This window comes from Glandiceps talaboti, chromosome 1 (assembly GCF_964340395.1).
Source record: "Glandiceps talaboti chromosome 1, keGlaTala1.1, whole genome shotgun sequence".
NCBI classification, from domain to species: domain Eukaryota; kingdom Metazoa; phylum Hemichordata; class Enteropneusta; family Spengelidae; genus Glandiceps; species Glandiceps talaboti.
This window is the reverse complement of record NC_135549.1, coordinates 18,668,509-18,682,936: the sequence shown is the minus strand read 5'-3', so window position 1 is coordinate 18,682,936 and position 14,428 is coordinate 18,668,509. Positions and strand designations below refer to the sequence as shown.

Below are 14,428 nucleotides of genomic sequence, written 5' to 3'. Positions count from 1 at the left end.
CAGGTCAGAAATGTGTTCAGAATAATGGAGAATATACTGCTCATGGTTCCAAAGAATCAATTGGATAATAAAATAATTACTTTGGAATAATGGTAAATTGGAAATGAATGTGACGTTTCAATCTGTCTATTACAGTTTCTGAGACATTAATGCTAAATAATTAAATCATTGCATGATCAAGGTCTGTAGTAGACAGATAGAAACACCACATTCATTTCCTATTTACCGTTCCACAGTAACTATAGTTACCAGACCTATGTTCAGGATAGTTTCTGGAGACATTCCAGTTGTGTGTTCTAAGTCAGGACTGTTTATAATATTTTTAAATACAAATTTCATCCTATCTGAACTAGAAATACAGAGAAATATTGATACTGCTAGCTGACTACACAGGATTTAATACTGCTATACATGTACTATATACATGACAATGTACTGACATACCTTGGCTTCCTTTGTATGCTCTGGACACAGAACTTTCAGTCTCTTGCAGTACGTATTTTGTTGTGCATTGTAATAATCACAAAACATGGACTCCCTGTCAAAGAAAGATAAGAATAATAGACTGAGTACTCTGTTATGATTTCAAAAGTATCTAATGTACATGTCAGAGATATTCATATAAAGTTTGTTAAAGTACATTTTCCTGTATATTTCATTTGATTTTCATTTTGAAATTTTCCCCACTGTTATTAAGCTTATAGCTCAAATGGCCTTTTTCTGATTCTGTTTCCTTTCTCCAACTAGACAAGTGGATACCTCTAAGCTATTATTTCTCCATGGTAACATTACAAATTGTAACGAGACCATCATAAAATTCTGCTATGTACAAGGCACTAGGTAAATTCCAAATCAGATTCAAAGAAAAATTTGTTTTACTTACCCTACTATTTTAGTGACAAAGGCTGATCCAAAAGATGTTTGGCTCTCATACTGAAAGGAAAGAAAATAGAGAGAGTGATTAGAATCATAACTGTCATTCTGGGTAAAATGACACGGTGATACACATGAAGTAAGTAGCTATGATGACATTTACTACAGTTACTATGACAATATGCATGTCTAATTATTGCATCCATGACAAATCCAATAAACACAGTGTATTACTTACCCTACTAAAACATTTCTCCATGTGTTTGAGAGCTGTTCTAGGATTGACTGGATGACCACAACTAACACAGTGTATACTGAGATCTGACTCTTCACCTTCACCATCTGTGTTCTGAAATAACAAAGTACCATATTCAAATTACTCATTAAATACATGACATATATGTTGTTAAAAATTCTCTCATGTACGTACACACACACACACACACACACACGCACGCATGCGCGTGCACACACACACACAGAGACAGACAGACAGACAGACAGACAGACAGACACACAGACACACACACACACACACACACACACACACACACACACATACATACATACATACATACATACATACATACATACATACATACATACATACATACATACATACATACATACATACATACATACATACATACATAGAAACAGTGACACTACATACAAGACACATACACTATGCTTGAGATGATGATTATCATCACTTGATACTTTTTGGTGTTTGAGAATGTCACACCAAACACACTATTTCACTCCAGGACATCCTTTCAACTCTATAATTCTCTCCAGAGTTATTACTAATACTGATGACAACTGATAGCATAACAATGTTATTAACTTTGATGTACAGCTAGAAACTGTTACAGTCATGCAATGTCCATGTGAAATTTAGTGATACTTGATAGATGGCATTTTCAAAATAAACAAAGTTGATGCAAAGAGTGTATGTTCTCATAAGCACTCTTACTGCATTGATTAATGATCTGCCCTGTTCTACTGAAGTAAACTCTCCCTATCCATGAATTGACTAATTCCTTACCTCTTGATCTGACAGTACAGTCAGTGATTTGCCTTTCTCTATGATACCATGTAGTTGTTCTATCCTTCTGTCTAACTCTGCTATTTTGGCATAAGCCTCCTTCTGTTCTCTTCTAATCTTCTCTAACATCTTCTTATTCTGTTCTTCAGCCACACACGGACTCTGTTGCCACTCCTGGATTCGCTGTGGAAGTATCTGATAGATACGACTGTCCCCCCCCCCAAAAAAAAACAATCAATTACTTGGCACGGTAAAAGTTGTTTTGGTCATTTTTTTACAAGATATAGAGATTAATCTGTCCATTCTATATTTCTTATGTCTTCTAATATATCATGCATGTGACAACGTTCTGACTAACTTTCGCAAATACTAGTCTCAGTTCATAATTTGATGATATCTTGCAAAAGCGATAACGAAATAGACCTGTTCCAAAATGCATCACGCATCTCCCTGCACAGCACCCATGTATTCGGTATTCTCACGCAATGCATCTTGGAACAGGAAAATCGACCATTGGACACTACTATGTGTTAAAGTCAAACATTATCTAAGAGAAATATAAACATTCTGATTAACACTATTCAAAAGTGTTTGTCACACTTACTTTGTAGCTAGTTTCATACCACAGTCATCTGAGCAATACTTGCTATTTGGCCTTGCAGCGTAAATACAACCAGGACCATAACACTGACGTGGTTTCTCTGCTTCATCCTTCTTGGTCTTATCAGGATCTATCTCACTGTATTTTCTCTTCTTCTTCACCGATGTACTGTGTTTTACTTTGGGCTGTGTGTAAAGTATAAAGGTATGAATGTTGATGAATTACATTCAATTATCATAAGCAGATTTATGGATTACACAGTATACAACCCAGCTGAGCAGAGACAAGAGCACTGTTTCCAAATATTTATGCATAGCAGCATATGCATTCTGCCATTCTGACTGTGAGTGAGTGACTGGGAACTCAATCAATTTCAAAATATTTCAACTGTATCTTGGAATGGAACATCTCAGGAAAGCAGACACTCAACTGTCAAATTCATCAGTGAAAAGGGATGAGAAAAGAGCCCTCAATGGCAGAGGCTTGACATGATTCAGTCTGTAAGGTACGCCGTGACAGGACGCCCTCACACATCGGCCAACCCCGAAGTGAGGAGGCCGGTGAGGGCGAAACGTCACAACGTATCTTACAGTCTAGACAAGATTGAATCTGTTGGCTAACAGTAATCACAGCTTTCATTGTAATGAATCTCACTTTATGAACTAATAATCATCTGACACAGGTACCCCATATACGTGTAATCAATAAATTGCCAACTAAACAACGTTCACCCCATAAGACAAAATAAGCAAATATTTACCTTCTTCTGTTTACTACTTGCATGCTTGAGTTTGACTGACTTCTTTTCTCGTCTCTCTTTTCTCCTCTCTTCACGCCGGATTTCTGACCCATCCTGATACGAAAGAGTGAAATGAAATTTATCTTTGAGATAAATAGTACAAATAAACAAGCATCCTGTAATAATAGGATTAAGCATATCTGGCAAGACCATAAAACACTGGGCCAAATATTGATATATATATATATATGTTATGTATCCTAGCTAGTTTTTGTAAACCAAACAACATGAAGGACATAGGTGACATTAGGGATGTTAGAGTACCCATCATGTTAAGACAGAAGAACACTTAGGTATCAGCTGTACCCTGGCATGTTACATTTATGACCCCAAACAAAATGAAAGGGGCAAGTTTTATAAGGGTTAGGGATGTTATAGTCGATGACATAATTGTCAAGAGACTTGTTTGAATGTAAAATTGTCATGAGTGGGAATTTTGGACCCGGTGCCATTGAGGTTTACCATGTACCTGACATACCTGAGATTCAGTGGAAGCAAAGTGAAGTGTATCTTCAGAGTCTAAAACACCTGACCTCAGGTCAGATGATGCTGAGTCTTCATCTCGCCGAGTTTTGTCTCTACGAAGAAGTTTCTGTACGAGAGAAAAAAAGAATTGGAATGGATGTTTACTCAATATGTGATTATCCATAGTTGATATTCCATGTCACATGATGTGTTCAAAACTTATGAAGAAATTCTGATTACAGTGTTTACACCCTTTCCAAGAGTTGCCACTGAGGGTGCTACACATTGTACCTACACCCAGACAGAGGTACTCATTGCCTGTCAGCTTTTTTCATTCTCGCAACTAACCAGAGCGGTTATTTCTTCCACGACACTCCGACTTGACAGTGTGTCTTGGACGGTACCGTAAAAGAGAGTGTGGTTTACAACGATGGCTTTATTTGGTGTCGATTCAAGGTCTTACTGTCTTACTACAGACTAACTATTTTTAACATGAAGCAATTTACATGAAACTATGGGATAGATGATACTATGAGTATGACAAGCAGGTATGAAGAGAGAGACATTGTTACTCACTCATTCACTCAATTTTTGATACACAAAAAGGAAACATAAAATGATATCTCTCTGGTATCCCCACTTCACTTCATGTCAACATCTGTATTAATGTGACTGAAAGTCCAATTATACATCATAGTTTTTACATTTTTCTCTTCCTACCCTGTGGTTAACTTGATCTATTTTCAGCTCTGATATGTTTATCCCCAGAATATTGAAATAGTAATTGACTTACCCGTGATCTGAATATACACTGCCGAAGTCTACATTTCTGGCGTATCTTATTTGGCCCTCCAAACTTTCGCATATCCTGTAACAAGAGAAGTAGAAATGATGGCAACAGCAAAGTCTTTAAACACAAACTATATATTTTCATTTACAAAGCTTCTTCAGTGGACAGAGTATGTAGCATGTTATCACATGTATAATTGCTCAACCGCAACAACTGCACACACAACCATGTCAGAGAGACAAAAATATTATTATTTTTACAGCATTTGCAGATGATCATTTTCCTTCTTCACATTGAGTTTATTATGTACTTACCAGACAAAAGTCACATTTACCACAATCCTCAGTTCTGACACAGGCTTCACATTCCCCACATCGCCGAGTAGACCTCTGGTGTTGCTTACTAGACTAGAGATTCAAATAAATACAAATATTAAATAGTTTACATCTTAAACTGTAATGGTTTGTTATTTTAGTGGTTACAAAAACACCACAACAACTTCATATAACTGATGACTTCTATGAATAAAATTGAAGCAACCATTCTTACTAATATCAGATGGAACACTGGCACATAAGTCTATATTTATATTTACTGTAAATAACTATTCACATTAAGTGAAAGAAGCCCAGCAACTCGGACATAGACAGATCATTAACCACGGGATAGACACACATATATGAATAATTTACAAGACAGAATGGTACAAAGTTACTGTGCATACTAATATTCAATACATTCAGGTGATGTACGGACACACCTGTATAGGTTGTTGCAGTGCCTGCTAATATCCACAACAGAAATACATTCCGGTGATGTATCAGACAGACCTGTGTAGGTTGCTACATGCATGCTAATAATATCCACAACAGAAATACAAACACGGTAATTTAACAAAGAGAATCATGCACAGTTACTGTACAGACTCAATACCAGAAAGGAAATACTTACATATTTATCACAATCACTGGATTCCGATTTCTTCTCTTTGTGTTTCTCTTTATGTTTCTCTTTGTCCTTCTTCTTGGTTTTGAATTTTATCTGAAGACTTGGATCTTTCCCTGTACAAAAAAAATAATAATTTCAAACATATCACTCAGCATCAGCATACATAGTGTTTACTAGCTTTCAGAGTATGTTTCAACAAACATACTATATGCTGTTCATATGCAAATTACTGATTATGCAAAATACCATGTTACTTATATGCAAATTATGATCCAAATTAGCCATCATCCTTACAATCTATTCTGGGGAGAACATGGATTTCAACAGCTAGGAATTCAAATGTGTAATATCCACCACAGCTATTCGTAAAGAAAACACAGTTGTTTGACAATTGTATCCTCACGAAAAATTACTTCTCAATGAAACATGATTAAGGAGAAGTACCATTAGATCTACCTACAGTTTTCATTTTGATAACATTGATCAATTTACAATTTCACATTTTTGTGACATCAGTGACAAATCTAAAATTTCAAACCAAAAACTGTTGTTAAACCTTACCTTTGCATATAGGACAATACCATCTCTTGATGTTCCTAGACGTGTCTTGAGTGATGTTGACACAGTTGCCATGGTACCATTCATGACAGTTGTCACAGTAACTATATTGTTAAGCAGAAAATGATCATTTATAGATATATTGGCAACGATATATTTTTTACGTAAAAGGTAAAAAAAAAAATACATTCAACAATTTGTACACATACATGTAATTACAAAAAAAATAAAAATACATGAACTAGTAGTCAATGCTACATGACTTGTTTTATATATATGTCAAATGGAATTGCAATCAAATGTTTTCTTCCAGACTCCTTTGAAACCTAACAAACAACAGGAAATTGAACAGACACTAAATTACTATATTACATATCACAGACTCTTTTTTTTACAGACAATCATATCATTTGAACAACATAATAAATTTGCTATGAAGAAACTATAAGTAAATTATACAGTATCAATTTCCTTACACACTAAAAATAAATATCACTGTTATCAAATCATTATATCCAGTGTACATTAACATTTGTAACGTATAAATGTAATGTAAAATATGAGAAAAAATATGAAAATTTCACCTACACATAAAATGTGACGGCACAGTATGCCAAATCCAATTCTTACCTATCCAACACATTAAAACCACACTAAAAAAAACAATGATTATATATACAATCATTCATGCTTACTGAAGACTTATGAAGTAGGAAAATTTGTTACCACTATACCCAGAGAAATGACTTTTGTTTGGTCTCCTTCAATGAGTGTGTACATAGTTCATGATCAAAAATTCCTGTTTTTTTCACAGTGAAGGAGTTTAATTTTCTCTTGAAATAAAATAGATTTTTTTATCATTCTTTTCCTTAACTTATCATGAAAAATGTTTTTATAACTTTTCCTCAATTTCTTGGTAATTTTACCTGCTGTATTTGTTGATCCTATCAGGAACTTGAGCAGCCATTATTTATGTGCAGAACTACAGTGGTAGTTAAAACACTAAGTGAGCATGCTCAGTGAACTCTGACCTGATTTCAGGTCAATCCACACTGTGCTTTTTTTTAACTTTTGATTTGTGATAGTTTTGAAATACTTGTAATGCTGTTTGTTCAAACGTGGATCTGTATGAAAACACCTAATAAACTATCCTCACGTAAGTCACATAACAGTGTAGTCTTTTGTCTGTTGATAGTCAGTGGTTTGGCATAGTACTCAGGCTCCTATTATAAACATTTCACTATTATTTAAAATCAAGCCAGGCCCTCATGCCGGTGAACACAGGTAGGTATCAGTGTGTCCTCTAAGTGAAAGATAACAGTTTTAGCTGTAGGTCAAAATGATTTTAAAAATGGCTTATTAATAACACCAACTTTGGTGTCAAGAAATTGCTGTGTCAGTTGTGTGTCAAGGTACAATAGACTTACAGTTACATGGATGATGTACATCACACTGGCTAGTAAGTTACACACTACACAATGTATACTGTATACTAACTGCTGTGACAATGAGGCAAAGTGACCTGTGATCTAAAACAATGTACTACTACTTGTCAATACAGTTTAGGTAGGTTCCTGAATGTATAGGATTGTTTTAAAGCACTTTTTCTTTCGTTGTTGTTGTTGTTGTTGTTGCTGTTGTTGTTGTTGTTGTTGTTGTTTAATATATAGTTCTGTTCCCAATTTTTAATGAATTAATATTAAATTCTGCATTAACTTCACATGCTCAGATTCTGACAATTCCTATATATGTACTTGGTCATTACACTCAAAATCCTACAACTATTACCTTTTTACCCGTCACAAAAAAATAGTATCCCACAAGTACAAGACAAACTGGGACTGAATACATCTCCTTTTGGCAGTTTTTGAATACACTTATGAGCAACAATAAGATTATACAACTTTGTATTACACAAAACAATGTATATAAAGTTTTATGTTTTGATAATTAAATGAAATTCAGCAAAAACATAATTGACAATCCATAAAACTGTTTGAAGTGTTAAATATATCAAATAATGATGAGCAACATGGAAGTTAATAAGTGAATGACTCAAAGATATCAGTCTAGTTCCTTTATACCTTCACATACTGTGGTTAGAAACCACAGTTGGCATCCAGCCTACAAAGATATATGACTCTCACCTTTATAATATTTGACAGTGAAAACACTACATCAGTTTTAAGTAACCAATTATCCACAATGTTCTAGCCACCCCCAACCCCATTGAAATCTTCATCACCATTTTTTGCCACGGTTTTGGAATCCCAGTAACAGAAAGTAATAGGTAAAAGTGCAATAGTTTGCAACAGAATCTACTATAACTGTTACTCTGTTTGGTAACTATATCAAAATGACTGAAAGACTCTGATAGACTTTACATATCAGTGAAAACACTTCACTATTGAATAAAAACTTAATGCAATGAAAAAATAACAGTAATAAGGGCAGATACTTGAGGCCAAAGTGGGGATAGCGATAGATTAGACTGGTGAATAGTTAATTATTTATGATGGCTTTTAAGACTGGCATGAAATTTAAGCATATCAAGTCCATCAAAGTTTTAATGATTTCTCATCATTAAATAATTTATAGATATGTATAGTTTTACAAAAATAAACTCTACTTCACATACAAAAATGGCTAAAAAATGAATACTTCGTGTCACTAGCTCTCACTGTTCTAACACTCTAACACTGACACATAAGTAATACCACAGATCTCTGTGTTCCTCTACAAAAATAGCTTGAAAGGTTGAATGGGGGACAGACACTCAAAATTAAAAGAACTGATGAATCAAAACAGCAAAACTTAAAAAATTCACTCTTAATTTAAATGCTTTCTAAATGAGACATACATGTAACTAATTATGATATTACCATAGAACACAGTTCTTTATGGCCTCTCATCAAAGTAATCAGTATGCTGTACAAATAATGTGATGAGCTCATATACATGCAATTCAGTCATTTATAAAATAGGTTAGAAGTTGTGTTAATACTTGGGCTAAGAATATTAATACATTATAATTACAGAACCATTGCATTTTATTTCCAAACTTGTACTCTGACTTTCTGCTACAGTGCTAGGGTTTCTAGGGACCCATGCTGAAGAGAAGAATGTGCTCTCTTCTTTTTTATTCATTCGTGGTAGTTACAAATTTCAAATGTCTCCCACTAATATTACTGATATTGAGACAGTAACTTATTGTTGGATGGCTGCACATCATGTATGGATTTTTCAAAAAGTACACAACAGGGTTCTAACAAGTTTAGCCCCCCTTCCCCCTCCCCATTTCGCATTCCCTCCTAAATGACAACAACAGAGTACATTTAGAAATAATAACATGCTATGTCATACATCGAGTCAAAATAACAAATTCCCCAATTCAGAATTCGGTGTTTACTTGGCATAATTCTGAAGTACAAGTGACAAAATTGTAAAGTTTTCTACGTAACAGATATAATAACTACGTACATCATGAACCTTTCGACATCGGATGATCGACAGATGCAGTACAGTGTCTGGTCTTGATGCGATGGTTGTTGTTCTTTCTCAAACAAACTCATGATGGACGCCACTTTGGCTTGTCTCTCTGGTAGCACGTTGAAAGCCTTAGCTACCTCCGCTTGCTGCTGTAATGATGTAAAGAAAATGAATATAACGTAAGAGTCACGTTTCGGTGAATTTAGTTGATTGGTCGGTAAAGACACGATAAATTACAAACAGTCAGATGTAGTTCTCGCGAGATAATTTTCAGAGAACCATAACATTTTCGGTACGAGTGAATCATTAACCTGAACTTACCGACATACTGGATTCGCTGTCGCTCATTTCTGACTTTTACACGAAACGATAATAGAGAGAATATATTTTGTGAAAAAATAATAACTTCTGATACAAGAGTGCGGCGAATTCAACAATATTGGTGAAAACATTGAAAGAGCCACCGCGCCACCACGCTAAGCTGTTTGTGTAATACGTCATCAAAATTGTGCTCTATAAGGTCAAGGGTCACTACACTGAAAGTAGACGAAGGGTCTGAAAACATGTGGAAAGCTACGAAACCTTTAGCACTTACAACTTTTAGAGGTAAGTGTTTGTTATGATTGTGAAGATACAAAATGTAGATAGATATCGAGGCCATTCAGGTGTGTATAGTCTAGAGAAGGTCATCAGATATATATTTCATTAATTTTAAACACCGAACTAAACACTTGAAGCAAAGTAATGGGATCATGCCACACACAAGCACTCCAATCAATCTGTATGACTTGGGGACCGGGAGGAAGAATGTATATGAATACACTATAATTCACTATACATTTTTAAAAAAATCATCATACACATTGATTCGAGTGCCTGTGATGCCACAGTCACTTGTGAGCTAATATTCTATTCAATTTCAAGGTTAGTTATAATGCCAAAATAATGATGTCACGTTATAATATTAGGTATTTACGAATAGTCAAACAATTCCTTCACCAGTGTTTACGCGAAAAAAACCCGACCCTTTTCGCGTAAACACTGGTGATGGCATATCCACCATATGGGGGGGGGGGGGGTTATCCACCATTATGTCACAGTGACACACACACACTACTTTCAGTTTGATAGCTCTAGTGTTTTCATGAAATTTTGTCATATTCTTTAATAATTTTATTTGTCCTGTTATTTTAACCTCCTAAACTGATGATAAAAAAGAAAGATAAAAAGTGGGTGTAAATTGATAATAGCGATATATATTAATATTCTGTGTAGGAATAGTGACATCTTGTGATATTTGTTACATATGATACCATCGCTGACCATACAAATCTAGACAAAATATTAAATTCAAGGGGACTGTCTTCAGCTCCTTTTGATCTGTAGGTTTCCAGTTCTGATAAACAAATCAAGTTCTGTCACACTGAGTGAAGTACTGGGGACTCCCTGATGAAGAGAAATCAGCCCCCTTGAAATATTTGAGCTAGAATTGATTGTATAGTTCATCATGATATAATTTTAGACAGAAACTTACAGTAATATGATAAAGATCTTTACATATTAATCAATAAATACTATGACAGAACCCCATGACATGTGAGTGCAAGTGTGGCATACTTTGGGTATTTGTATGAGTGCTTGCAGTAGCAGTACATTCACTTGTGTAGTGAGTGAAAGTGAAGCAGAAAACACTGCAAGCACAAGTACAAATACCCCTGAGTACACACACAGGCACTCACATGACATGGGGGTCTGTTATTATTACATGTGTTTATCCTAAACAACAAATTTCTATAAAAATGCAATAATGCAATTTCGTGTGTAGTGAAAGATCGCGTCCTCATTTGCATATCATTTTCATGGAAGAATGCAATTTGTTTATGCAATAATTGCACTGCAGTGAAAATACCACTAGTATGTGTTGGGTTTTTTTCGGGTTTTTTCTGAAAGGAAATCGTTAACAAATCACTATATGTCTTAGACTGTAAAAAGTGCAAGATATGTTGCGACTCGATCATTGACCTTCACACAAAGAAGGTTAAGTTAGATCATTCCGCTGATGAAAGCTGTAGTGTTGACAGCTGAAAATTTCGGAGAAAAAATATTCGGTATTGAGAACAAAAGTTCAATTTGTGACAATATGTATTATCAATACAGATGAACTTTCATGATAGTATGATATGTTGTGTTGTTCAGCCCTATCAGGCTTCTGATCCATGATGTGAGTGGTAGCTGATAGCATCGCACAAATGTTGTATCTTACTAACTTTACTATGTCAATGATGAGATGTTTTCTTCAAACCAGCTCACTATAAAAATATAGTTATGTTTCATATTATTTGACTATTTGTGACATGACTTATAGTCTTACAGAGGAATTGGAAGCCATGTAGGACATGCCAACTGAATCAACTGTCTAAACAGTATTGCACTGAAGGTAGAAAGTCATGGAAGTTGATGGGTGCAGTGTGTCTTGAAAGGTATCCTGTAATTACTCAAGACTTGACGCCTACAGAACAGAAATATCAAGATTTCTTGGATGAATTAGAACTAGAGAACAGTGTCCTGTCTGACCATGAAGTCCAACTTATACAAGACAGGTATGTGAACAATAATGTATCCAACAGCAATAATCAAGAGAGTGTGTGTGTGTGTGTGTGTGTGTGTGTGTGTGTGTGTGTGTGTGTGTGTGTGTGTGTGTGTGTGTGTGTGTGTGTGTGTGTGTGTGTGTGTGTGTGTGTGTGTGTGTGTGTGTGTGTGTGTGTGTGTGTGTGTGTGTGTGTGTGTAAGGGAGATGTACCAGCTAGTGACATAGTGTATGTTGTATTTAGTGTTTTGAAGAGGCAATACAGAACAAAACAAGATGGTGATAATGATGACAATTGAGACAGACAGACAGACAGACAGACAGACAGACAGACATCATACAGAGACAGAGGACTGAACATAAAAATATATAAAAGTTTGTCAACTTGTGTTTATATTTTTTACATATTGCTGCTAGCCCAGAGACTTGGCTACCCAGTTTGAGTGTCATTCACTCTCTGTCAAGTAACACAATGAAGTCTCTAAGGCTCTGCTTGAACCAGCTACATCCTAACTGTGTCTTCTATAGAAAGTACTCTTTGACATGCTTCATATTCAATATACAATGTTGTATGTTTACAGTGCTAGATTAGCTCGTTTGCAGAGTGCAGATTATAATGAGGAAGAGGATGAGGATCCATCATCTGTGTTGACTGCAGCTGACAGAGAAGACATGGCCACAGAGGAACTTAGTCAATTTACCCCTGCTAGTAGAGTTACAGGTATACTATGAGTATGAGGTTATTACACCACACACTGACACAGCCACAGGACAGCTTAGTTGTAAGCAGGCGTTCATACATGTACTTGACTTCATCCTTCATCTTACTTCTAAACTTTCTACTGTGATTTGATTTCTTAATTTGAGACTAGTAATAACACATCAAATCTGAGTTTTCAACATCACAATGTGCTACTATACCTGTACATCAATAACCATTCATTTGGAACAAAAATAATAATAGAAGGAACAGTTTGGCTGTTAGACGTCGAGTAAATATTTTTTTGTTTTTTTTCCTCCATGTTTTGTTTTGTCATGTACAGAAGCTGATCAAAAGAATGATACCAAGTCATTAGAGAGAAAGTTAGCCGAGAAATTATACCTCTTAGTGAAATGTAAAGTAGGAAGTGACAGTGTTTGGATGATGCCACAAGGTCAATGGCAAGACGGAGAGTCAATGAGACAGGTAAAATTAAGCCCCTTTTGTTTGTAATTTTATACTGTGAATTGAATGTATTTATTTTGGCACTTTACATTGACTCAAGTAGCCGACATTTTGTGTAAAAAATAGCCTCACTTACAGCTGTAGAGAGTAACTACAGGTACTACAGAACAAGGACATGATTTTCTTGAATTGGATGCCAAATCAGTGAAACAGTGATATGCATTTGGTTGCATTAAGCCAATGTCAATGGCATCCATGTCATCAAAATTCTTGGTCTGCAAAAATCATGTGGTACCCAAATGTGACAATTAGGTTTTATACTGAGATGTACGTGTCACCAAAATACATATGTTCATACCGGTCATTTTGGTACAAGGTACCAATGTACTGTGCCATACTCACCACTAGAGGGCGTGCTTTACTAGCCTATCCCACTCCTATCATAATCAATATCATTATTGTTCTTCTAGACTGCAGAGAGGGTATTATCTGATTATTTTGGCAGTTCTATCAAAGCTAAAATTTTTGGCAATGCTCCACATGGGTTTCACAAATATAAATTTCCAAATGAATCAAGTGAGAAAGATTTTGGAGCAAAGGTAAGTTTATCTCTTTTCAAGCTGTGTCATATTTATCTAATATATTTAGTTTTCAAAGTTTTTCTGACAAGTTGTTTGTGTAAGTTATTTAATCACAACAACTGATTAGAAAATAGATTTTGGCTAATGTACACCAAAGGTATAATAATCATAAATTGATGTGGAATGTATATAACACGTGAAGAAGCTATGGATTTGTACACGACTAAACAAATTAATATGGCACGGCAAGCTATATTAAGTGAAAGCATTTTCCTGTAATGTGAATGTCTGTTTTGGTTTGTCAGGTATTTTTCTACCGAGCAAGACTTCATGCCGGTGATGTAGCATTATCAGGTGGTACAACAGAGGATCATGTATGGGTAACCAGCCAAGAACTACAACAATATTTGGCACCAAAATACAACAAATCCATTGAGAAGTTTCTCCTGGAATAGATCCTGCTCTATTATTTTGTTTGTTTTGAAGTAAACACAGCTGTTATTGTATTTGTAAATACCAAAATA

General features: G+C 35.2%; 2 protein-coding genes across 2 annotated transcripts in view; one reads left to right on the top strand and one right to left on the bottom strand.

The window, feature by feature from the left end:
* LOC144442141 (uncharacterized) overlaps window positions 1-14,428 on the bottom strand; it is a 29,579-nt gene that overhangs the window by 1,283 nt on the left and 13,868 nt on the right. Inside the window, exons 16-27 of the mRNA XM_078131412.1 lie at window positions 9,563-9,720; window positions 6,086-6,186; window positions 5,528-5,637; window positions 4,891-4,983; window positions 4,580-4,654; window positions 3,800-3,913; window positions 3,283-3,375; window positions 2,526-2,707; window positions 1,922-2,129; window positions 1,112-1,222; window positions 884-933; window positions 445-538 (exon numbers count right to left, since the gene is read on the bottom strand). Coding sequence (XP_077987538.1) covers window positions 445-538; window positions 884-933; window positions 1,112-1,222; window positions 1,922-2,129; window positions 2,526-2,707; window positions 3,283-3,375; window positions 3,800-3,913; window positions 4,580-4,654; window positions 4,891-4,983; window positions 5,528-5,637; window positions 6,086-6,186; window positions 9,563-9,720 — 1,389 coding nt within the window. The remainder of the gene's footprint in view (window positions 1-444; window positions 539-883; window positions 934-1,111; window positions 1,223-1,921; window positions 2,130-2,525; window positions 2,708-3,282; window positions 3,376-3,799; window positions 3,914-4,579; window positions 4,655-4,890; window positions 4,984-5,527; window positions 5,638-6,085; window positions 6,187-9,562; window positions 9,721-14,428) is intronic.
* On the top strand, window positions 10,119-14,396 carry LOC144441431 (large ribosomal subunit protein mL46-like). Its single transcript, XM_078131004.1, has 6 exons — window positions 10,119-10,177; window positions 11,937-12,171; window positions 12,740-12,879; window positions 13,202-13,344; window positions 13,794-13,922; window positions 14,210-14,396. The coding sequence occupies exons 1-6, from the start codon at window positions 10,135-10,137 to the stop codon at window positions 14,357-14,359; spliced, it is 840 nt and encodes a 279-aa protein (XP_077987130.1). The 5' UTR covers window positions 10,119-10,134; the 3' UTR covers window positions 14,360-14,396.

Excerpts from the sequence above, each read along its gene's own strand:
- LOC144441431 (XM_078131004.1), top strand. The coding sequence starts at position 10,135 with ATGTGGAAAGCTACGAAACCTTTAGCACTTACAACTTTTAGAG. Across the intron at positions 13,345-13,793 it reads ACGGAGAGTCAATGAGACAG|ACTGCAGAGAGGGTATTATC; the intron begins GTAAAATTAAGC and ends TTGTTCTTCTAG. Across the intron at positions 13,923-14,209 it reads AGAAAGATTTTGGAGCAAAG|GTATTTTTCTACCGAGCAAG; the intron begins GTAAGTTTATCT and ends TTGGTTTGTCAG.